Below are 24,044 nucleotides of genomic sequence, written 5' to 3' on the forward strand. Positions count from 1 at the left end.
AATAAGGTGTACTGTAATTATGCTGTAAGTACAGATAATGAACGCAATAATCACTGATCTGTAAATGTCAGCCACAACTGTACACATAGGGTCCGATTGATCAAGATGTGCATTGCTTACATCAGTCTTGATGAGGGGGTGTACTAGAGTCAGATGCTCCTAACTAATGAAGAGATGCATGCCTCTTCATGAATCTGTAGCATCTGGCGAGTGGCGTGTGAGACCATGTGCCACACCAGAAACCTTGATACACTCAGGTATTTCCAGTCACAGCTAATCATTTATTAGACAAGTTTCGGTGGCCAGCACCCCGTCCTAACCTTGTCCTGCCCCCGTTCTGCCCTTTTTGTTGGAGTTGGGAGAAACTGGAGCGAAAATGCTAAAAGTCACATAATTTTTGTGCAACTATGGGTAAAGTTTGCGACTTTTCAAAGCTTTTACAACAGAATTCTGGCATGAAAGCCTTGATGAATGGGGCCAATAGAGTTGAGTGATGCGACAGTGTAGTTGTACATTAATGACCCCCCAAAAAGCAATTTTTCCAAGCTAAAAGTAAAACTTAAGAATGTTAGTTCAGCTACCCTGAAACTTCACTTGATGTTTAAATTGACTTTTCAGTTAACCTTTTCACTGTGTCTCACATCCTTCTGGCAGGAATGACAAGTGAACTCCTGTCCTTGGACTGTATAGAGCTCTGGGTCAGAAGTGTCATGTCAGACAAGCAGATGAAAAGACCTCCTGCTTGGTAATGAGAAGCATGTCATCGTTCAGAAAGCACCAGATCATTGTTGATTCCTCAGGTCAAAATTGGAGGCCACAGCTCGCTAGAACTAAGGACCAGGCTACAGTCAATTTGTATTCCCAAAATAGTACATACATTGCTTACACTTTACCAATGACCAATACAACCAGGGTCTACGTGACATAAAACAAAGCATGGTTTCTCCCGTATAACTGAGAGCGCACTTCATGCCTGATACAGATGGAAGCTCTTTTTTTGTAATGAAGAGTTTAAATTACAAAATGCAAATCTTTCCAAGCTAAATACATTACTGGGGAAATAGGATCTGCACAACTAAAATACAGTCAATTATCCAATATAACCCCAAGTACAGTACTTTGTTTAGAACACTGATTTGAGTACAAAAGGGCCAAATGCATTATTCTTTATTGTAAATTCAGCTCTATCTTTAACCTATTCCCAATGGCAAATTTTTGTTTTTTTCTTTCATTTTTTCCTTACTTTGCCCACTTTTTATATATTTTTTAATATATTTTTATTTTTTAGATTGGGGAATGGTAGTGATTTAAATGTTTATTCCTTTGTATTTTTATTTTTTTTTTAATTTAAAATTACCTTCTATAGTGCTTGAACCTGCGGTTGTTTAATTTCCTGTAATATATGCTGCAATAATTCATTATTGTACTATATAAAAAAAAACATTCTCCTAGGAAGGCATGCAAAGGTCCCATAGCTGTGTACCGAAATGCTGTTGTCGCTGCCATGGCATTCCATGATTATTGTACATTGCAGGGGGGGGGGAATTATATATTTGAATGTGGACACACACACCATTTCAAGCTATTTAAATGCTGCTGTTAGAGATTGACAACTCCTGAGCCCAATCCATACATCCAATACCACATGGTGACATGTATTTCATATGCTGGGAAGGGGTATCTATTAGTGATGAGCGAATATACTCGTTACTCAAGATTTATCGAGCATGCTCGGGTGTCCTCTGAGTATTTTTTAGTGCTCGGAGATTTAGTTTTTCTTGCCGCAGCTGAATGATTTACATCTGTTAGCCAGCATAAGTACATGTGGGGGTTGCCTGGTTGCTAGGGAATCCCCACATGTAATCAAGCTGGCTAAGAGATGCAAATCATTCAGCTGAGGTGAGAAAAAATAAATCTCCGAGCACTAAAATATACTCGGAGGACCCCCGAGCGTGCTCGAGAAATCTCGAGTAACGAGTATATTCGCTCATCACTAGTATCTATCTATCTATCTATCTATCTATCTATCTATCTATCTATCTATCTATCTATCTATCTATCACTCAGTGGCAGACACACCTCTGGTGTAACCTGTGAAGCCCAAGTCATAAGGAAGCCTACTTCTATCTCCAAAGCTGCATGTTTCAAAGACACATAGTGTATTCTGTGGATTATAAGACGAACCGGACCATAAGACGCACCCCAAATATTGAGACGGAAAATAGAAAAACAAATTTTAATCTGTCAAATGGTGGTCCGTTTTATGATCTGAATTTATCTTACTGGGGGCGGTGGAAAGGGGCCTCAGGACACAGGGTTGCTGGTGTAGGCAGTGCAGGCAGGAGCAGAGTTCCCGCTCTATACATTTTTATCTCTTCAGGAAAATGGCCTCCAGAGGCGGTGCATGTGCAAATTGAGATCTCTGCTCGTCATGGAGCCAAAACTTAAATTTGCACATGCACCGCCTCCAGCGGACATTTCCCTGAAGCTCACTGCCTGGTGGGCAATGTGTAGAGCGGAGACTCCACTCCTGCCTGCACCGCTAACTTCTTCATGAAGCTCACTGCCAGGACACCTCTTCATCTCAGCCCAGGGCCCACAGCATCACCCTACTCCTGCTGGCTACCTGCAGTGACGAACCTGCCTCCTATGACCAGCTCCATTGTCGCTGCCGCCTCGATGCTGGTAAGCTACATTTGGACTATGACACGCGCCCCCATTTTCCTCCCAAAGTTTGGGAAAAAAGTGCGTAGTGTAGTCTGCAAAATATGGCATACTAGATGGTGGCCCGATTCTAACGCATTGGGTATTCTAGAATATGCATGTCCACATAGTATATTGCCCAGCCACGTAGTATATTGCCCAGCCACGTAGTATATTGACCAGTCACGTAGTATATTGCCCAGCCACGTAGTATATTGCACAGCCCACATAGAATATTGCCCTTTCACGTAGTATATTGCCCAGATACGTAGTATATTGCACAGCCCACATAGAATATTGCCCAGCCACGTAGTATATTGCCCAGTAACGTAGTATATTGCCTAGCCACGTAGTATATTGCCCAGCCACGTAGTATATTGCCCAGCCACATAGTATATTGCCCAGTGACTTAGTATATTGTCCAGTCACGTAGTATATTGCCCAGTCACGTAGTATATTGCCCAGTGACGTAGTATACAGCACAGAGCCACATAGTATATTGCACAGCGACGTAGTATACAGCACAGAGTCACGTAGTATATTGGCCTGCCACGTAGTATATTGCCCAGCTACATAGTATATTGCCCAGCCACGTATGTCAAAGGTTAAAAAAAAATAAACATATACTCACCTTCCGAGGGCCCCTTGTAGTTCGGTCACATGACCGTGACGTCATGGCAGGTCCTTCTCGTGCAGGACTTGTGATGACGTCGTGGTCACATGACTGCGACATTATCACAGGCCCTGCGCGAGAAGGACCTGCCATGACATCACAGTCATGTGACCGGGACGTCATCACAAGCCCTGCGTGAGAAGGACCTGTGATGACGTCGTAGTCACATGACCGTGATGTCATGGCAGGTCTTTCTCGCGCAGGCGCGCAGGGCCTGTGATGACATCGCGGTCACATGACCGTGACGTCATGGCAGGTCCTTCTCCCATACACGGCACTGGAACCTGCCGCTTGCATGGAGCGGTCACTGGAGCGTCGCAAAAGGAGAGTATATAATGATTTTTTTATTTTTTTTAATATTTTTAACATTAGATGTTTTAACTATTGACGCTGCATAGGCAGCATCAATAGTAAAAACTTGGTCACACAGGGTTAATAGCGGCGGTAACGGAGTGAGTTACCCACGGCATAACACAGTCCGTTACCGCTGGCATTAACCCTGTGTGAGCGGTGACTGCGGGGAGTATGGAGCGGGCGCCGGGCGCTGACTGCAGGAGAGGGACTAATCGGACTGTGGCCGTCGCTGATTGGTTGCGGCAGCCATGACAGGCAGCTGGCGAGACCAATCAGCGACTTGGATTCCATGACAAACAGAGGCCGCGACCAAAGAATATCCGTGACAGACAGAAAGACGGAAGTGACCCTTAGACAATTATATAGTAGATGGGTGCATTGTAATGAACTATTAGACTGCAAAGGGGTCATATACTGTTCTTGCACAGGGACCATATTTTGTTTGTGTCCGCACCTGATTTCTCTAAAGTATATGTAAAGTTGTATTTCTTTCTATCTATATTTACCTGTTTGTCTAGCTTTTGATCTGTCTTATCTATTGAGCTATCTGATCTATCTATCTCAAGAAAGAAAAAAAAGCTTTGTGCAAAACTTCTGTTCTGCTTTATTAGTGCACCAGTATTGAATAACTCCTATTAAATAATATCACTATACCTACATGTTGCAAACTAAAGTTAAGCAACCAGATAGGCAATGCAAGGAAGAAATTTCCCCTTTCCTTTCGCTTGCTACGATTCACTTCACTTTAGGATATGGTCACGCATGGCGATCAGTTCCATCGCATGTGACAGGTGCGGAAATTTCTGCATTAATCCTTTGCGTGAACACGGCCTAAAGAAACTATTCTTCTGCACAACTGACTAGGTGAATCTTATACTGTGACATTAAGAGGCCATTTCCATCTTTTCTATGGGGCTTCTTGCTAAAATTGTATAAGCAGTTTGAGAAAATCTACCTAAATAATATCAATATAAATTGTATATGTGAATTGGAGGGATTATACTTTACATCTCGCCTTTGAATTGGAACTGATATATAAATAGCTACTAATTTAAATACTATTTTTTCTGTATTTATAATTTTACAATGTTTTTATCACTTATTTAATCATCTAGATATTCCTTTCTGGGCATCCCGGCTGTCTGGTACCTTCTATGGTCCTTGTGACGACCCTTCTACTCTTCAGTCTCTACTATCAATACCTTCATAGTGACTATTGGTGAGGAACACAATAACTAACTAAACCCAGCTCTTGTACTAATAAGCTAGTGAAGGGCATTAAGGATGTGGACATAAATGTAGATGGTGAGATCAGTGCTCCTGGATCTTTACAAGAGGATATCAAGGCTACGGTAATTGATTTAACATTCATTTCACTCTGCGAAAGGGACTTTAATAAGGAGTTTTTAATAGTTCTCCTTTCAATGATGTATAATGCAGCGTTTTGTAACTGTAACTAAAACACCTCCGCTGACTAATAAATTAATACTCTGTGACATCAAAAATGGAATTACAGCTAAATTGAAACGTTCAACAATTCAGTAACTCGGCACAAATAACGTTCGCTCCACTGGCTAAAATGAGTTTCCTTAGGCTTTTCTATTGTGCTTTGTCCCTGTTCATGAATATCCATATTTTGAGAGATTTGCTTGTAACCTGGCTCATACATCCATCCTGGGCCTCTTAAACTGTGCGTTATTTACAGTAGTGAAGTCACATTCTCACAAGCGGTGTAATTTCTAGTAGTAAACTGATTTTGCAGCCGGGTAATACAGATGTGTCTCAATGGTCCATTTTTTATTCTGCAGTTTAAGAAGTTAAGGGCCTATTTATAAGTGTGGAGAACAAAAACCATATGCCACGGAAAAAGTACCGTATGATGTGTTTTCCTATAAACGTTTTCACTCGAAGCGTTAAAGACATAAATAAGAACCAGTAATACTTTCTACACTTTTAAATAGCTTTTACATGTCTCGTACAATACTGTTCTACTTATGCCTATAAGAAACTACCGATCTCCCTATCTATCTGCGAATTATCTGTCTATGAGATCAGTGCATTTTATTATCGCAAATGTGAATTCACAAATATCCCAATACCATTGTTCAGTGGCGGCTTTTATTCAGCTGTACCATAGGATCATTTTAGCTTGTAACTCACGGCGTCAATACCTGGGACCTTCCACATTCTACTGAAGCGGACTTGTAGCACCATATAATCATGTAGAATCGAGGGAGGTCCGGACATTGCAGCCATAATACAGATGCTAGAATGCAAGCAGAATATGAAATAGGTAATGTAGATGGAAATATGATGATTGCATATTGCCCATACTGTGAGGAAGGGGTGTTACTGTGTACAAAAATGAAAAACGCTGCACTATTTGCATAGGGCGAGAAGGTGATAGAATTTTATTACAGGCTTTATGTTAAGTAGCTTATTATTCTACTAGATTTAGAGGACTAAATAAAATCTAAATACATCCCAGAAAACAACTTTAAAGGGAAAATACACAAGTGTTCGATTCACTACACTGTCCCGCCAGATACTGCAATGAAGCATTACACAGTTGGCAGGTAAATTAATAGGCTGCTTTTGTCATGTACAAGCTGGTTCCCCCCAAAGCAATTATTTAAAAAAAATAATAATAATATGCCTAAAATAATATTTAGAATCAGGCAAATGACTAGGAGCAAATTTAACTTTGCTTCTTATCGGTGGTTTTGGCTTGGTTTGTTGATATAGGATGGACACACAAATGCAGATTGGTTGGAAGCGTCAGACTTATATAGTCATCCTCGTAGAGGACCCTAACTCACATGTGGACCACTTTTCACTGTGTCCATCACAAGGACTTGTTGGGATGCGGTTCTCTCATAGATGAATTCCCTGGGAAGATGTGTGTGGCCATCAGGTTTCATGCCCTGTGTAACACCTAGACTATGTTGACTGAGAACTAGACTGGTTCTCAGTTCAACTGGGATGGTTGCTGGGAGCATGATAAGTTCTTTCCAAGCTTTGATGAGGGGTGGTCACTGACCCCTGGCTGTTGTTATGACCTTCTGGACTGCACCAGAGATATGAGAAAGGTTTTTTGAGGGCACTTCTCCTTTTGGAGGAGATTTTGATAGCCCACATCCTTGTGCACTTTTTGTGTGGCGCCTCTCACATTTTTTGAGCACCCGGATGGAGAGCACAATCTTAGACTCTTAAAAAATGGGTTTTATTAACCAGACAAGTTAAGAACAGGATCTTTGAGGACACCCTGAAAAGGTACCATGCCACTTATAAAGCATATTGTGTAATTTCTGAGCTAGCCCGATGCCCATTTTGTTATATACATCATAATTTTATATTGGTACATGTATCAAAATAATATTATATAGATCTGTGTAGTGATAAACCTGTGCTTAGCAGGCCAGCTCTTTAACTTTGATGAACAAGATTAAGGTCATTCCTAAAACTTCAGACTATATTGACCATGGGTTACCATTATCTGTAAAAAAAAAAAGCAAATATAAACACTGAGAGAAAATAAATAAAATAGGATAGATTGTACTCACATATATAGTAATATTCTCTTCCTGGCCTAAATTCAAATCCTAATGAGAAAGGAGTGAAGAGTTGGAATTTTTCTGAGAACTTTAGAGGTCCATTGGAAGAGTGGGGTCGATTGCACTCCCATCTTTTGAAGCCTTTGGATGTGTGATCACAGGAGCTGTAGCCATCAAAGTTCACCATGAATAAAACGTATCTTTCAGTTCTATCTTCAGGCACGGAGTCTTCATAATGAGGGCAGAATACATCTAGATAGTCATTGATACAGACATCAATGTGGTAGTCCCCTCTCATAAACCTGCCATCACAGAAGGACATAAAAAGAAAGGGTTAATATTGGAAGTGGATTTATAGCTTTTACATATTAGAAGCTCTTAAATACATATTACATTTTTAATCAAAACTAACTGGAGGTTTACCTTTATCTAGTTACTGAAATGTCATTGAAATCTGTCAGGGAATTGGGTTCATAGAGGCCTCTTGAGGCAAGACCCCCACTGACAGCATGAAAAAAAAGGGGCCACTGCTCTCACAATCTACATATCAAATCAGCACTACTTAGGGATTTTCAAAGCTCTAAGCTATGTTGATTGTATTATCATTGAAACTGATAGGACTCTAATATGAGCAGTATGTCCCTTCATTCTAGTGGCAGTGAATAAGGTCAGGTACAATGACACGTCAGAAGGTAGATAAAGGCAAAATTCATTATGAAATTAGGCCACTGCGCAAGAAAATATAACTATATTAACTGTACAATGCAATAAAAAATTATACTAGGGACAAAAATAAACAGTTAAATACAGACAAGTATTAAGCAAAAGTTAAAAAAATAATATTAATTTTATTATTATTATACACATAAATGTATTCCTTAAAGAATATTAAAATAGATTATTATTATTATTGTTGTTATCATTATTATTGTAATATTTATTGAAATATTATAATGTAATATATTGAAGATATAGAAATGTATAATAATAATATAATTGTTATATTCTTGAAGGTATAAATATTTATTTTAATACTAATCATACAATTGAAATATTCTTGAAGGAATATTTATTTTATTAATGATAATAATAATAATAATAATAATAATAATATAGCTGTAATATTCTTGAAATAATAGATAATTATTTTAAGAATAAATAATAATATTGTATTTTCTTTAAGAAATAGATATGTATTATTATTAATTAAAAATAATAATTTTAATATTCTTTAACATATATTTATTTTAATCTATGGCCAATATCTGTCTATACTTAATGACTATCCTATTTTCATTCTTAGAAAATAATAATAATGATAGTAATTTATCATGAACAATATTTACACACTATATGGACACAGTATATATTGCAATACCAAGCCAGGTTCTAGCTATTTACTATGATTTACGACATGAGGACAGCCATATTTACATAGTTACACATTGCTGGCACTTATTTCTAGTGCATATACAAGGTCTTGTACAGCATTTACAAGAAAGGTAAGAGCAATGCAGTTTCACTGCCAAACTACACAGTAAAGAATCTGCAGCTTTATGATAAAAAGGATTCTGGGATATGAATTAATAGCGCTCCTGCTAACCTGACAGCTCTGAACAAGAGCCAGACGATCATTGTAGCCTTAGGTAGTCTAGCCCAAATGGGTTTTTTCTTTAATTATTATAAAGCATTTTCCGACATGCTATACTTGAGAATTTGCAAGTGTCATTTTTGTGACATTTGACACCGATGTGCTATGAATGATAAATTAGGACTGAAATTTAAAGCCCACCCAAGGCATTGCAAAAGAGAAAAAAATGCATTAAATATATATTTCAGCAAAGACAGACTGGACATTTGTAGAACAAATGGTTTTCCACTCAAAAGACTGCGTGACATTTTGGAAAGCAAAACTTTGGCCATTTTAATTTATGCCAAAACTGTCAGTTGAAATAATTTAGCTAGTTTAATTCATCTAATTGGTTTATTGTTAAAGCTTATGTATGAAAGAGTAGACTTACTGTGTAAAATTTATATAGAAAAACATTCAAATCAACAACTCCTTTATTGGCAGAGAAGTCTCCAAAAAGTCCAGAAAAATAGCTCAAAAAATGCTTGAAAGCCAAACTATTCATTTCTATTTTAAAACTACTTCATACGTTCAGACGTTGGAGTGTTTTTCTGCCATTTCAGGTTTTAGAAAATCCTGGTGGTAGAAAAGAAGGTGCATGTACTGTCTCCTCCTTGAAAATAAAGGGATACAAAAAGCACTGTCCAATTAAAAGGCTGGAAAAAAAAAGGTTCAGGAAAACTCACCAACTCACCAAAAATGCTTGAAAAATCTCTTTGAATTGCATTAGGAATTGAAAAACCCCTCAAAAAACTTTCCAAGGCTATGTGCACATGGAGTTTTTTGAGGCGCTTCTGGAGCAGAAACTGAGCGGAAAAGCTACGACTCATTCTCCAGATTTCAACATTTCTCAAAAACTCTGCTTCTACTCAATTTCTACTGTCAAAAACTCAGCAAAAAGACTCCATGTGCACATACCCCAAGAAACGATAATTACAAGCAAGGCTGGTTATTAAGAATAGAGGGGTCCCCACACCATTTTTTTTAATTATTTCAATAATAAAAAAAAAAATGACGTGGGGTCCCCCCATTTTTGACAACTAGCCTGTTTATCAAAAATACAGGGGAACCCATGCTTTTTATAATTTTTAATTATTTATTTATATCTCAGGTGCCGGCTGATACATACTTTCATCAGCCACTGCCTGCTCTCGCTGTTACTAGCGGAAGCAGGCGTAGGCTGATGGGAGTAATAGTCCCATCAGACGACTCCAGTGACTGGAGGTAAATTTTTTACCTCTGATCACAGTTGTGGGGTCATGCTGTCATTTGACAGTGTGGGAACCGCGGCTCTCTGTCCAGCGGCAATGATTTTACCACCAATCAGGGCCAACAGTGTTTCTCGTGTGGTCATGCACATGACAGCACGAGAAACACCCAGTGTTGGGGTGCCAAACTGGAACAGTATCATGGAAGCCCATGCCCGAACAGTAGGTGCTTGGTACAGACCCCCAACTCTACGTGGAAGTATCCTAAGTAGAGATGTGCAAACCCGAACAGTAGAGTTGGGGGTCCGTACCGTCTCTTCTTCCACATACATTATATAGTTGATGTCTGAAGTCTTCCATATACATTAGGCGAATACCAACTGTATCCGCCGATATCGATGGGTTTGGCCGACAGTCTAATGTGTATGGCCAGCCTGCTGATTGTCGCGCAAGATATCAATTGGACATATGAATTTTGGACTGCCAATCTCTCAGTTCTCCTGGAGATAAGCCACCAGCTAAAATATCTGTTAGTGGTTTTCTCATAAATAACAGAGTCATGCTTAGCCAAATGAGCGCTCCTGTGTATGGGAGAGATGGCTGTCGGCCGATCGTCCGAAGCATCATTCAGACTGCCATCTAATATGCATAGGTGCCATAAAGCTATAATTCTCTTGTGTATGGCCACCTTTATAACTTGTAGGATTGTTATTTAGAAGAGGCATTTATGGTTCAATGCTAATGCTACTCTTTCTGCAAAGAGTCAGTGTGTATTATGTCATAAACCTTCCCCTATGGAAATTTCTCAGTAAAGTCCCATGAAGCAGAAGTGCTACAGTTTAGACTCTTTGCTTTAGTAATCAGAGGGTGACCTGACTCAGAGACCACCACCACTAATGCGTCTCAATGTTGTATTAGAAGATGCTCATATTGGCATGCACATACTTTTTAAAAACTTAAGATATTCCTCAGGCTCGTTTCACACTAGCATTTAGCCGAGCTGCGGAGGGATGTGGATTTCCTCCGTGAAGCTCCGCCCACTGCCACGCCTCTTCATTCAGCTCCGCCTATGGCTGCATGCGGCGTGCGCACACTATCTTTAACATTGGGTAGGCAGGCCATGCCGCTCTATGCGGATGCCGCTGCCACATGCGTCATTTTGATGGTGCGACAACCTGCGCCGAACGAAGTTACAATTTCGTGCAGATGCCGAACCGTCAAAACGACGCATGCAGAAACTAGCCTAAGCCCTGCACAAAAGGAATTCCAGACAAATGACATCATGTATAGTCATTAATCACACAAATCAGTAGAATATTGTATCAATTTGTCATGAATAGGAATTTCAAAGTTTTTTGTGTAATGAAACAAAATAAGTTTTATCAGTCAGTCTGTCAGAATGTTCTCTAACAAAGTGTCCACTTTTAAGTTAGTGGTGTAATTTTCTAGAAGCACATACTTTACATTTACAAATCTCCAAAACATTTAATGTGATGAAAGTTCATCTGAAGATTAATGAGGCATAAAGCTTATTAGCGGAACCTCTGAAACCCCAAATTATATCTTACATCCAATTCATGGTTCATGGCAGCTCCGTAATCCATCACGTTATTGATGATACAGTAACCCTTGTTCAGTGACCTCCTTCACTATCAGCTAATTGATCTTCTTTCACCAGCAGTCACATTGACAACCAGACAAAGTTCTTTGTGTAAACAAAGATTAAAAAGGGGTCATGGTATGTTTCAGTTTGAAAGTTGACATCTGTAAAACTGTATAATATTTCTTATCAGTGCTGCTGTCACAAAGTGTAGACAAATGTGACTGTGTGAATTTTGGTCTTGTAGTCTAGAGTTGAGCGACCTTGACCTTTTTAGAGTCGAGCCGGGTTTCGCGAAACCCGACTATCTCAAAAGTCGGGTCGAGTGAAATCGGCCGATTATGATGTAAAGTCGGGATCGACCGAAACACGAAACCCAATGCAAGTCAATGGGGCAGCATAGTCGGCAGTGAGTGGGGGCCAGGAAAACACCTAGAGTGCCCATTTTAATGTCAAAACCATCCATTCTTCTTAATGAAGCTTGTCAAGCGTAATTTACCTTATAATAATTGGAAGGCATTTGAAATTGGGGGTCATTTGGCTAAAGTTGTGGTGGGTAGGGCTGGTTCAAGTAATTAGTGGGCCCAGGAAATCTGGACCACGTCACGGCAGTGGAGCAGGGAGAGGTAAGTATTTCAACTTTGCAAGTGCTGTGAGCCTGAGCAAGCAGGGGGGGCCCACTCGTTGGCATTGGCACTGGCACAGGGCCCCTCAAAGTACAGCGGTGTGTTTGCACGGCGGGGGCGCCTCCCACCGGCAGCAACACTTTTGCGTGCCATGAGAGGCCCTGTGCCAGTGACGTCGCCAACTAGTATTCCTCCCCCCACCTGATGAAGGAACCTGCACTTTCATCTGCACCTTCCTGTTTGTCCCCGTGTAAGGTGGTATGGTATGCGGGAAGGGGGACCTGACTTTCAGCAGGGTCACAATCTTGCAGTGTAGCGTGCACGGGAAATGTTGCGTTATGGGTCAATGTACCAGCAGACTCATCTATCACTGGCTGGGCAATGGGCAGGATGAGGAGGAAACACAGATATAGGCCCAAAGAATAAAGTGGGCTAAATGCAGTTCAAAATTGGTAACACAGGACTAATCAGGGGGCATTGCAGTGGAGGACAACTGGAATGAGAGGCTGACACAGAGAGTAGGCCCAAATCAGTAAGTAGTCGAAATGCAGTTCAAAATTGGCAACAGTAGTAAACAGGCGGCACAGCTTTGTTCAGTGGAGGAGAACAGCAAGGAGTGGCAGACACCGATAGTAGGCCCCAACCCAACTAGTAGGCCAAATGCAGTCTAACATTAACAACTACTTAACGAGCGCCTGAAAAAGGAATTTCAGGACAGGAAACCAGGAGAACAGCAAGGAGCGGCAGACACCGATAGTAGGCCCCAAACCAACTAGTACGCCAAATGCAGTTGTTCCGTTTAACCACAATTTAATGAGAGCCTGAAGATAGAAGTTCAGGAAAGGCAACCTGGAGAACACCTTGGAGTGGAACACACCATCTCTCTACACCCCAAACCCAATTTGTAGGTCTAATGCAGCGTAGTTTCCAACAACTACTAAACGAGAGCATGATGATCGAAGCATTGGCGAGGAAACCTGGGGAACACCTTGGAGTGGAACACACCATCTCTCTACACCCCATACCCAATTTGTAGGCCTAATGCAGCGTAGTTTCCAACAACTACTAAACGAGAGCACGATGATCGAAGCATTGGCGAGGAAACCTGGGGAACACCTTGGAGTGGAACACACCATCTCTCTACAGTAGAACACACCATCTCTCTACACCCCATACCCAATTTGTAGGCCTAATGCAGCGTAGTTTCCAACAACTACTAAACGAGAGCCGGAAGATCGAAGCTCAGGAAAGGCAACCTGGGGAACACCTTGGAGTGGAACACACCATCTCTCTACACCCCATACCCAATTTGTAGGCCCAATGCAGCGTAGTTTCCAACAACTACTAAACGAGAGCCGGAAGATCGAAGCTCAGGAAAGGCAACCTGGGGAACACCTTGGAGTGTAACAAACCCTCTCTCTACACCACGGAAGGGCTGATTCTTAGGAAGGAAGGCTGTCGGAAAGAAGCAGGGCGCGTCCGAGGGTGATTATATTCTTATTAGGTATATACTCACCCTCGGACGCGCCCTGCTTCTTTATTTGTAATGAATGTTTATTTGCAATGTGGTTTTGACTTACTCTATTTTTTTGGTAAATAATGATTTTATTATTTTCATTGTTTTGCATCTTCTTGGCAATAATATAAAGAAGACGCGACAGGACAACACTCGGTGGATGCCATATCTGTGTTTAAAATTGAAAAAACCTTTCAGTTAAATGCTTGCAGGAGAAAGTTATTGTAGCTGGTGGCCATTTTTAGTACTGTACCAGATTTTTGTTGTATGTGTTTGTTTTTAATGTTAAAATGTCTGCATTTGATATCTCTCCAGTATTTTCTTTTTTATAAGCAAAATACTTATTTTTATATTTTCTGATGTTGGTTCCAGGGGTACACGGGCAGCAGTGGTGTGGTCAGTGGAGGCCTAGTGGAAGGAGTGACCGCAGGCAGGCATCGAAGGCCTAAAATAATAACACATGGCTGTAGGCAATTTTAAATTGGTTCCAGGGGTACACGGGCAGCAGTGCTGTGGTCAGTGGAGGCCTAGTGGAAGGAGTGACCGCAGACAGGCATCGAAGGCCTAAAATAATAACACATGGCTGTAGGCAATTTTAAATTGGTTCCAGGGGTACACGGGCAGCAGTGGTGTGGTCAGTGGAGGCCTAGTGGAAGGAGTGACCGCAGACAGGCATCGAAGGCCTAAAATAATAACACATGGCTGTAGGCAATTTTAAATTGGTTACAGGGGTACACGGGCAGCAGTGGTGTGGTCAGTGGAGGCCTAGTGGAAGGAGTGACCGCAGACAGGCATCGAAGGCCTAAAATAATAACACATGGCTGTATGCAATTTTAAATTGGTTACAGGGGTACACGGGCAGCAGTGGTGTGGTCAGTGGAGGCCTAGTGGAAGGAGTCACCGCAGACAGGCATCGAAGGCCTAAAATAATAACACATGGCTGTAGGCAATTTTAAATTGGTTACAGGGGTACACGGGTAGCAGTGGTGTGGTCAGTGGAGGCCTAGTGGAAGGAGTGACCGCAGACAGGCATCGAAGGCCTAAAATAATAACACATGGCTGTAGGCAATTTTAAATTGGTTACAGGGGTACACGGGCAGCAGTGGTGTGGTCAGTGGAGGCCTACTGGAAGGAGTCACCGCAGACAGGCATCGAAGGCCTAAAATAATAACACATGGCTGTAGGCAATTTTAAATTGGTTACAGGGGTACACGGGCAGCAGTGGTGTGGTCAGTGGAGGCCTAGTGGAAGGAGTGACCGCAGACAGGCATCGAAGGCCTAAAATAATAACACATGGCTGTAGGCAATTTTAAATTGGTTCCAGGGGTACACGGGCAGCAGTGGTGTGGTCAGTGGAGGCCTAGTGGAAGGAGTGACCGCAGACAGGCATCGAAGGCCTAAAATAATAACACATGGCTGTAGGCAATTTTAAATTGGTTCCAGGGGTACACGGGCAGCAGTGGTGTGGTCAGTGGAGGCCTAGTGGAAGGAGTCACCGCAGACAGGCATCGAAGGCCTAAAATAATAACACATGGCTGTAGGCAATTTTAAATTGGTTACAGGGGTACACGGGCAGCAGTGGTGTGGTCAGTGGAGGCCTAGTGGAAGGAGTCACCGCAGACAGGCATCGAAGGCCTAAAATAATAACACATGGCTGTAGGCAATTTTAAATTGGTTACAGGGGTACACGGGCAGCAGTGGTGTGGTCAGTGGAGGCCTAGTGGAAGGAGTGACCACAGACAGGCATCGAAGGCCTAACATAACAAAAATGTCAATACAATGGTATTGTCAGTGGCAGGCATTGAAGGATGTCAGCGCATAGACTAAACATTGGTGGAGCTGTGAGATAATTTTGCAAGTGGTAGAGCACTGTTTGAGCTGGGGTGGGGGGAAACTGTCTTGTGGCCGGCGGTACAGGCCCAGGGCCCCTCATATTACAACGGTGTGTCTGACGTTGGGTGCGCACCACCACCGCCAGAGACACTTTATTGTACTAGGAGGGACCCAGTGGCAGTGCCGTCGACCAAAAGCGGGCTCACCCACCTCTTCAGACAAACTGCACTCTCACGGGTGCTGTCGCCAAGTGTCGATACCACGGCCCCGTGTGGGGAGTTTGGCCATTTAGTGAGGTGTAAACATGTCGTATGCTGGACAACCAGGTGCAGAAAATTACGAGATTGGAAAAGGCATTCAGAATAGTCCACAGGCAAGACCTTTTCATAGGAAAGCTAGGTGTCAGCCGGGCAAGGTGGGGCAAAAGATTTCGAAATCCAGTTGTGGTTCATTTTAATGAAGGTTAGATCATCTACATTTTGGGTAGCCAGACGAGTCCTTTTTTCTGTTAGTATTGAACCTGCAGCACTGAATACTCTTTCTGATAGGACACTAGCTGCCGGGCAAGCAAGCTCCTGCAATGCATATTCTGCCAATTCTGGCCAGGTGTCTAATTTTGATGCCCAGTAATCAAATGGGAATGACGGTTGAGGGAGAACATCGATAAGGGATGAAAAATAGTTTGTAACCATACTGGACAAATGTTGTCTCCTGTCACTTTGAATTGATGCTGCAGTACCTGTCCTGTCTGCGGTCATAGCAAAATCACTCCACAACCTGGTCAGAAAACCCCTCTGGCCAACGCCACTTCTGATTTCTGCCCCTCTAACTCCTCTGGTCTGCTGGCCCCTGCAGCTCGTGTGAGAACGATCACGGGCGCTGTGTGCAGGGAATGCCAGAAGCAAACGGTCAACAAGAGTTGATTGTTTGGTTGCTAATATTAGTTCCAAGTTCTCATGTGGCATTATATTTAGCAATTTGCATTTATAGCGAGGATCAAGGAGGCAGGCCAACCAGTAATCGTCATCATTCATCATTTTAGTTATGCGTGTGTCCCTTTTGAGGATACGTAAGGCATAATCCGCCATGTGGGCCAAAGTTCCAGTTCTCAAATCTCCGGTTGTGCTTGGTTGAGGGGCAGTTTCAGGCAAATCCACGTCACTTGTGTCCCTCCAAAAACCAGAACCCGGCCTTGCCGCGCCACCAATTTCCAGTGGCCCCGGAAAAGCTTCCTCATTACAAATATAATCATCCCCATCATCCTCCTCGTCCTCCTCCTCCTCTTCGCCCGCTAACTCGTCCTGTACACTGCCCTGGCCAGACAATGGCTGACTGTCATCAAGGCTTTCCTCTTCCTCAGCTGCAGACGCCTGATCCTTTATGTGCGTCAAACTTTGCATCAGCAGACGCATTAGGGGGATGCTCATGCTTATTATGGCGTTGTCTGCACTAACCAGCCGTGTGCATTCCTCAAAACACTGAAGGACTTGACACATGTCTTGAATCTTCGACCACTGCACACCTGACAACTCCATGTCTGCCATCCTACTGCCTGCCCGTGTATGTGTATCCTCCCACAAAAACATAACAGCCCGCCTCTGTTCACACAGTCTCTGAAGCATGTGCAGTGTTGAGTTCCACCTTGTTGCAAAGTCTATGATTAGGCGATGCTGGGGAAGGTTCAAAGAACGCTGATAGGTCTGCATACGGCTGGAGTGTACGGGCGAACGGCGGATATGTGAGCAAAGTCCACGCACTTTGAGGAGCAGGTCGGATAACCCCAGATAACTTTTCAGGAAGCACTGCACCACCAGGTTTAAGGTGTGAGCCAGGCAAGGAATGTGTTTCAGTTGGGAAAGGGAGATGGCAGCCATGAAATTCCTTCCGTTATCACTCACTACCTTGCCTGCCTCAAGATCTACAGTGCCCAGCCACGACTGCGTTTCTTTCTGCAAGAACTCGGACAGAACTTCCGCGGTGTGTCTGTTGTCGCCCAAACACTTCATAGCCAATACAGCCTGCTGACGTTTGCCAGTAGCTGCCCCATAATGGGAGACCTGATGTGCAACAGTGGCAGCTGCGGATGGAGTGGTTGTGCGACTGCGGTCTGTGGACGAGCTCTCGCTTCTGCAGGAGGACGAAGAGGAGGAGGAGGGGGTGCGAACGGCTACAGCCAATTGTTTCCTAGACCGTGGGCTAGGCAGAACTGTCCCAAACTTGCTGTCCCCTGTGGACCCTGCATCCACCACATTTACCCAGTGTGCCGTGATGGACACGTAACGTCCCTGGCCATGCCTACTGGTCCATGCATCTGTTGTCAGGTGCACCTTTGTGCTCACAGATTGCCTGAGTGCATGGACGATGCGCTCTTTAACATGCTGGTGGAGGGCTGGGATGGCTTTTCTGGAAAAAAAGTGTCGACTGGGTAGCTCGTAGCGTGGTACAGCGTAGTCCATCAGGGCTTTGAAAGCTTCGCTTTCAACTAACCGGTAGGGCATCATCTCTAACGAGATTAGTCTAGCTATGTGTGCGTTCAAACCCTGTGTACGCGGATGCGAGGCTAAGTACTTCCTTTTTCTAACCATAGTCTCATGTAGGGTGAGCTGGACTGGAGAGCTGGAGATCGTGGAACTAGCGGGGGTGCCGGTGGACATGGCAGACTGAGAGACGGTGGGAGATGGTATTGTTGCCACCGGTGGCCTAGATGCAGTGTTTCCTACTACGAAACTGGTGATTCCCTGACCCTGACTGCTTTGGCCTGGCAAAGAAACCTGCACAGATACTGCAGGTGGTGCGGAAAATGGTGGCCCTACACTGCCGGAAGGGATGTTGCGTTGCTGACTAGCTTCATTGGCCGAGGGTGCTACAACCTTAAGGGACGTTTGGTAGTTAGTCCAGGCTTGCAAATGCATGGTGGTTAAAGGTCTATGCATGCAACTTGTATTGAGACTTTTCAGATTCTGTCCTCTGCTTAAGGTAGTTGAACATTTTTGACAGATGACTTTGCGCTGATCAATTGGATGTTGTTTAAAAAAATGCCAGACTGCACTCTTTCTAGCATCGGATACCTTTTCAGGCATTGCAGACTGAGCTTTAACCGGATGGCCACGCTGTCCTCCAACAGGTTTTGGCTTTGCCACGCGTTTTGGGCAAGATACGGGCCCGGCAGATGGAACCTGTTGCGATGTTGATGCCTGCTGCGGCCCCTCCTCCTCCGCTTCAGAACTGCTGCTGCCTGCACCCTGTTCCCCCAATGGCTGCCAATCGGGGTCAAGAACTGGGTCATCTATTACCTCTTCTTGTAGCTCGTGTGCAACTTCGTCTGTGTCACCGTGTCGGTCGGTGGTATAGCGTTCGTGATGGGGCAACATAGTCTCATCAGGGTCTGATTCTTGATCAGCACCCTGCGAGGGCAATGTTGTGGTCTGAGTCAAAGGACCAGCATAGTAGTCTGGCTGTGGCTGTGCATCAGTGCACTCCATGTCAGATTCAACTTGTAATGGGCATGGACTGTTAACTGCTTCACTTTCTAAGCCAGGGACGGTATGTGTAAAGAGCTCCATGGAGTAACCCGTTGTGTCGCCTGCTCCATTCTTCTCTGTTGTTGTTTTTGCTGAAGAGGACAAGGAAGCGACTTGTCCCTGACCGTGAACATCCACTAACGACGCGCTGCTTTGACATTTACCAGTTTCACGAAAGGAGGCAAAAGAGCTAGAGGCTGAGTCAGCAAGATAAGCCAAAACTTGCTCTTGATGCTCCGGCTTTAAAAGCGGTTTTCCTACTCCCAGAAAAGGGAGCGTTCGAGGCCTTGTGTAGCCAGACGACGAACCTGGCTTCACAGCTCCAGACTTAGGTGCAATATTTTTTTTCCCACGACCAGCTGATGCTCCACCACTACCACTACCCTCATTACCAGCTGACAATGAACCCCCGGCCACGACCTCTTCCACCATACTTCCTCATTGTTTTAAAAACGTAAACAAACTAACAGTATTTGTTGCTGTCACACAAATTACACGGTGAGCTATAACTTCAGTATGATTTAGCTACCCCTTTACAGGTGAGTGAGACCTCAACGAAAATCAGGCACAATGTTACACACTCTGTTGTTGGTGGCAACAAATGAGAGAGATGCCACACACGCAGGACTGTCACTGAAGCACAAATGTAAATATTAATCTCCCACTGATTTGATTTTTTTTTTTTTTTAAGGGAGACTTTAGGAAAAAAAAATAATAGAATAAAATGATTTTTTCAGGAAGAATTTAGAAACCAAATAAAATAAAATGATTTTTTCAGGGAGAATTTAGAAAACAAATAAAACAAAAAAAGGCTTTCTATGGCCCACTGAGTGAGAGATGACGCACACAGGAGTCAGGAGTGGCACACAAGCCCAGAGGCCAATATTTATCTCCCACTGATTGATGTAGTGATTTTTTCAGGTAGATTTTGGAACCCAAATCAAGCTAAAAAAAATATTAGGCTCTCTATGGCCCACAATTGGAGAGAGAGAGAGAGATGGCACACCCAGGAGTCAAGACTGGCACACAAGCAGAAAGGGCAATATTAATCTCCCACTGATTTGTTTTTTTTTTTTTTTTTCAGGGAGACTTTAGGAAAAAAAAAATAGAATAAAATGATTTTTTCAGGAAGAATTTAGAAACCAAAGAAAATAAAATTATTTTTTCAGGGAGAATTTAGAAAACAAATAAAACAAAAAAAGGCTTTCTATGGCCCACTGAGTGAGAGATGACGCACACAGGAGTCAGGAGTGGCACACAAGCCCAGAGGCCAATATTTATCTCCCACTGATTGATGTAGTGATTTTTTCAGGTAGATTTTGGAACCCAAATCAAGCTAAAAAAATAATAGGCTTTCTATGGCCCACAATTGGAGAGAGAGAGAGAGATGGCACACCCAGGAGTCAAGACTGGCACACAAGCAGAAAGGGCAATATTAATCTCCCACTGATTTGTTTTTTTTTGTTTTTTTTTTCAGGGAGACTTTAGGAAAAAAAAAATAGAATAAAATGATTTTTTCAGGAAGAATTTAGAAACCAAAGAAAATAAAATGATTTTTTCAGGGAGAATTTAGAAAACAAATAAAACAAAAAAAGGCTTTCTATGGCCCACTGAGTGAGAGATGACGCACACAGGAGTCAGGAGTGGCACACAAGCCCAGAGGCCAATATTTATCTCCCACTGATTGATGTAGTGATTTTTTCAGGTAGATTTTGGAACCCAAATCAAGCTAAAAAAATAATAGGCTTTCTATGGCCCACAATTGGAGAGAGAGAGAGAGAGATGGCACACCCAGGAGTCAAGACTGGCACACAAGCAGAAAGGGCAATATTAATCTCCCACTGATTTGTTTTTTGTTTTTTTTTCAGGGAGACTTTAGGAAAAAAAAAATAGAATAAAATGATTTTTTCAGGAAGAATTTAGAAACCAAATAAAATAAAATGATTTTTTCAGGGAGAATTTAGAAAACAAATATAACAAAAAAAGGCTTTCTATGGCCCACTGAGTGAGAGATGACGCACACAGGAGTCAGGAGTGGCACACAAGCCCAGAGGCCAATATTTATCTCCCACTTTTTTTTTTTTGTTCCAGGGAAAATTTATAAACCCAATAAAAAAAATAATAAATAGGCTTTCTATGGCCCACTATCTGAGAGACAGAGAGAGATGGCACGCTTAGGACTGGCACACAAGCCCAAAGGCCAATATTAATCTCCCTTTTTTTTTAAGGGAGAATTTATAAAACCAAAAAAAAAAAATAAATAGGCTTTCTATGGCCCACTATTTGTGAGAGAGATGGCACGCTCAGGACTGGCACACAAGCCCAGAGGCCAATATTAATCTCCCACTTTTTTTTTTTTTCCCAGGGAAAATTTATAAACCCAATAAAAAAAAAATAAATAAATAGGCTTTCTATGGCCCACTATCTGAGAGAGAGAGATGGCACGCTTAGGACTGGCACACAAGCCCAAAGGCCAATATTAATCTCCCACTGATTGATTTATTGATTTTTTCAGGTAGAATTTAGAACCCAAATAAAGCAAAAAAAAAAAAAAAAAGGGCTTTCTATGGCCTACTGAGTGAGTGATGATGCACACAGGAGTCAGGAGTGGCACACAAGCCCTGAGGCCAATATTTTTCTCCCACTGATTGATGTAGTGATTTTTTCAGGTAGATTTTAGAACCAAAATCAAGCAAAAAAATAAATAGGCTTTCTATGGCCCACTGAGTGAGTGATGATGCACACAGGAGTCAAGAGTGGCACACAAGCCCTGAGGCCAATATTTTTCTCCCACTGATTGATGTAGTGATTTTTTCAGGTAGATTTTATAACCCAAATCAAGCAAAAAAATAAATAGGCTTTCTATGGCCCACTGAGTGAGAGATGACACAGACAGGGATGGCACTCTAGCAGAAATGTCAATCTTAATCTCCCACAAAAAAAAAAAAAAACAGGGAGTGTCCTTCAATTACTATCTCCCTGCAGTAATCTCAGCCAGGTATGGCAGGCAGCAATAAGGAGTGGACTGATGCACAAATTAAATAAAAAGTGTGTACAAACCAAAAAGATAGCTGTGCAGAAAGGAAGGAACAAGAGGATTTGTGCTTTGAAAAAAGCAGTTGGTTTGCACAGCGGCGTACACACAGCAATGCAGCTATCAGGGAGCCTTCTAGGGCAGCCCAATGAGCTACAGCGCTGAGAAAAAAAAAATGTAGCTTCCACTGTCCCTGCACACCGAAGGTGGTGTTGGGCAGTGGAAATCGCTACAGCACAAGCGGTTTGGTGGTTAATGGACCCTGCCTAACGCTATCCCTGCTTCTGACGAAGCGGCAGCAACCTCTCCCTAAGCTCAGATCAGCAGCAGTAACATGGCGGTCGGCGGGAACTCCCCTTTATAGCCCCTGTGATGCCGCAGACAGCAAGCCAATCACTGCAATGCCCTTCTCTAAGATGGTGGGGACCAGGACCTATGTCATCACGCTGCCCACACTCTGCGTTTACCTTCATTGGCTGAGAAATGGCGCTTTTCGCGTCATTGAAACGCGACTTTGGCGCGAAAGTCGCGTACCGCATGGCCGACCCCGCACAGGGGTCGGATCGGGTTTCATGAAACCCGACTTTGCCAAAAGTCGGCGACTTTTGAAAATGAACGACCCGTTTCGCTTAACCCTATTGTAGTCAAAAATAAAAATTAGCATCCCAACAAATAAAGTTCCTTGTGTACTCTCCTTTATACATTATAATCTCTGCACTTTCTGTGCTTCAGGGTCCTATTCACTGAAGCCCCCGTCACACTTAGCGACGCTGCAGCGATACCGACAACGATCCGGATCGCTGCAGCGTCGCTGTTTGGTCGCTGGAGAGCTGTCACACAGACCGCTCTCTCCAGCGACCAACGATCAGGGGAAAGACTTCGGCATCGTTGAAACTGTCTTCAACGATGCCGAAGTCCCCGGGTAACCAGGGTAAAACATCGGGTTACTAAGCGCAGGGCCGCGCTTAGTAACCCGATGTTTACCCTGGTTACCATCGTTAAAGTAAAAAAAAAACAAACGCTACATACTTACCTACCGCTGTCTGTCCCCGGCACTGTGCTTTCCTGTACTGACTGTGAGCACAGCGGCCGGAAAGCAGAGCGGTGACGTCACCGATCTGCTTTCCGGCTGCCCGGCGCTCACAGCCAGAGCAGAGAAGCACAGCGCCGGGGACAGACAGCGGTAGGTAAGTATGTAGCGTTTGTTTTTTTTTACTTTGACGATGGTAACCAGGGTAAACATCGGGTTACTAAGTGCGGCCCTGCGCTTAGTAACCCAATGTTTACCCTGGTTACCAGCGAAGACATCGCTGAATCGGCGTCACACACGCCGATTCAGCGATGTCAGCGGGACCTCAACAATCAAAAAATGGCCCAGGCCATACCGACACGACCAGCGATCTCACAGCAGGGGCCTGATCGCTGCTACGTGTCACACAGACAGCTCTCCAGCGACCAACGATGCCGAGGTCCCCGGGTAACCAGGGTAAACAATGGGTTACTAAGCGCAGGACCGCGCTTAGTAACCCGATGTTTACCCTGGTTACCAACGTAAAAAAAAAAAAACAGTACATACTTACATTCCAGTGTATGTCCCTTGCCGTCTGCTTCCCGCACTCACTGACTGCCGGCCGTAAAGTGAAAGCTCTGCTTTCACTTCACGGCCGGCAGTCAGTGAGTGCGGGAATCAGACGGCAAGGGACCTGACGGACACCGGAATGTAAGTATGTACTGTTTGTTTTTTTTACATTTACACTGGTAACCAGGGTAAACATCGGGTTACTAAGCGCGG

The 24,044-nt window shown here is 43.3% G+C and overlaps 1 protein-coding gene across 2 annotated transcripts in view; it reads right to left on the reverse strand.

Annotated features, from left to right (window-relative positions):
• EFNA5 (ephrin A5) overlaps positions 1-24,044 on the reverse strand; it is a 583,129-nt gene that overhangs the window by 129,452 nt on the left and 429,633 nt on the right. For both annotated transcript variants that reach the window (XM_069752525.1, XM_069752533.1), the window contains exon 2: positions 7,294-7,586. In XM_069752525.1, the coding sequence (XP_069608626.1) occupies positions 7,294-7,586 (293 nt within the window). The remainder of the gene's footprint in view (positions 1-7,293; positions 7,587-24,044) is intronic.

Source organism: Ranitomeya imitator, chromosome 1 (genome assembly GCF_032444005.1).
Source record: "Ranitomeya imitator isolate aRanImi1 chromosome 1, aRanImi1.pri, whole genome shotgun sequence".
Taxonomy (NCBI): Eukaryota; Metazoa; Chordata; class Amphibia; order Anura; family Dendrobatidae; genus Ranitomeya; species Ranitomeya imitator.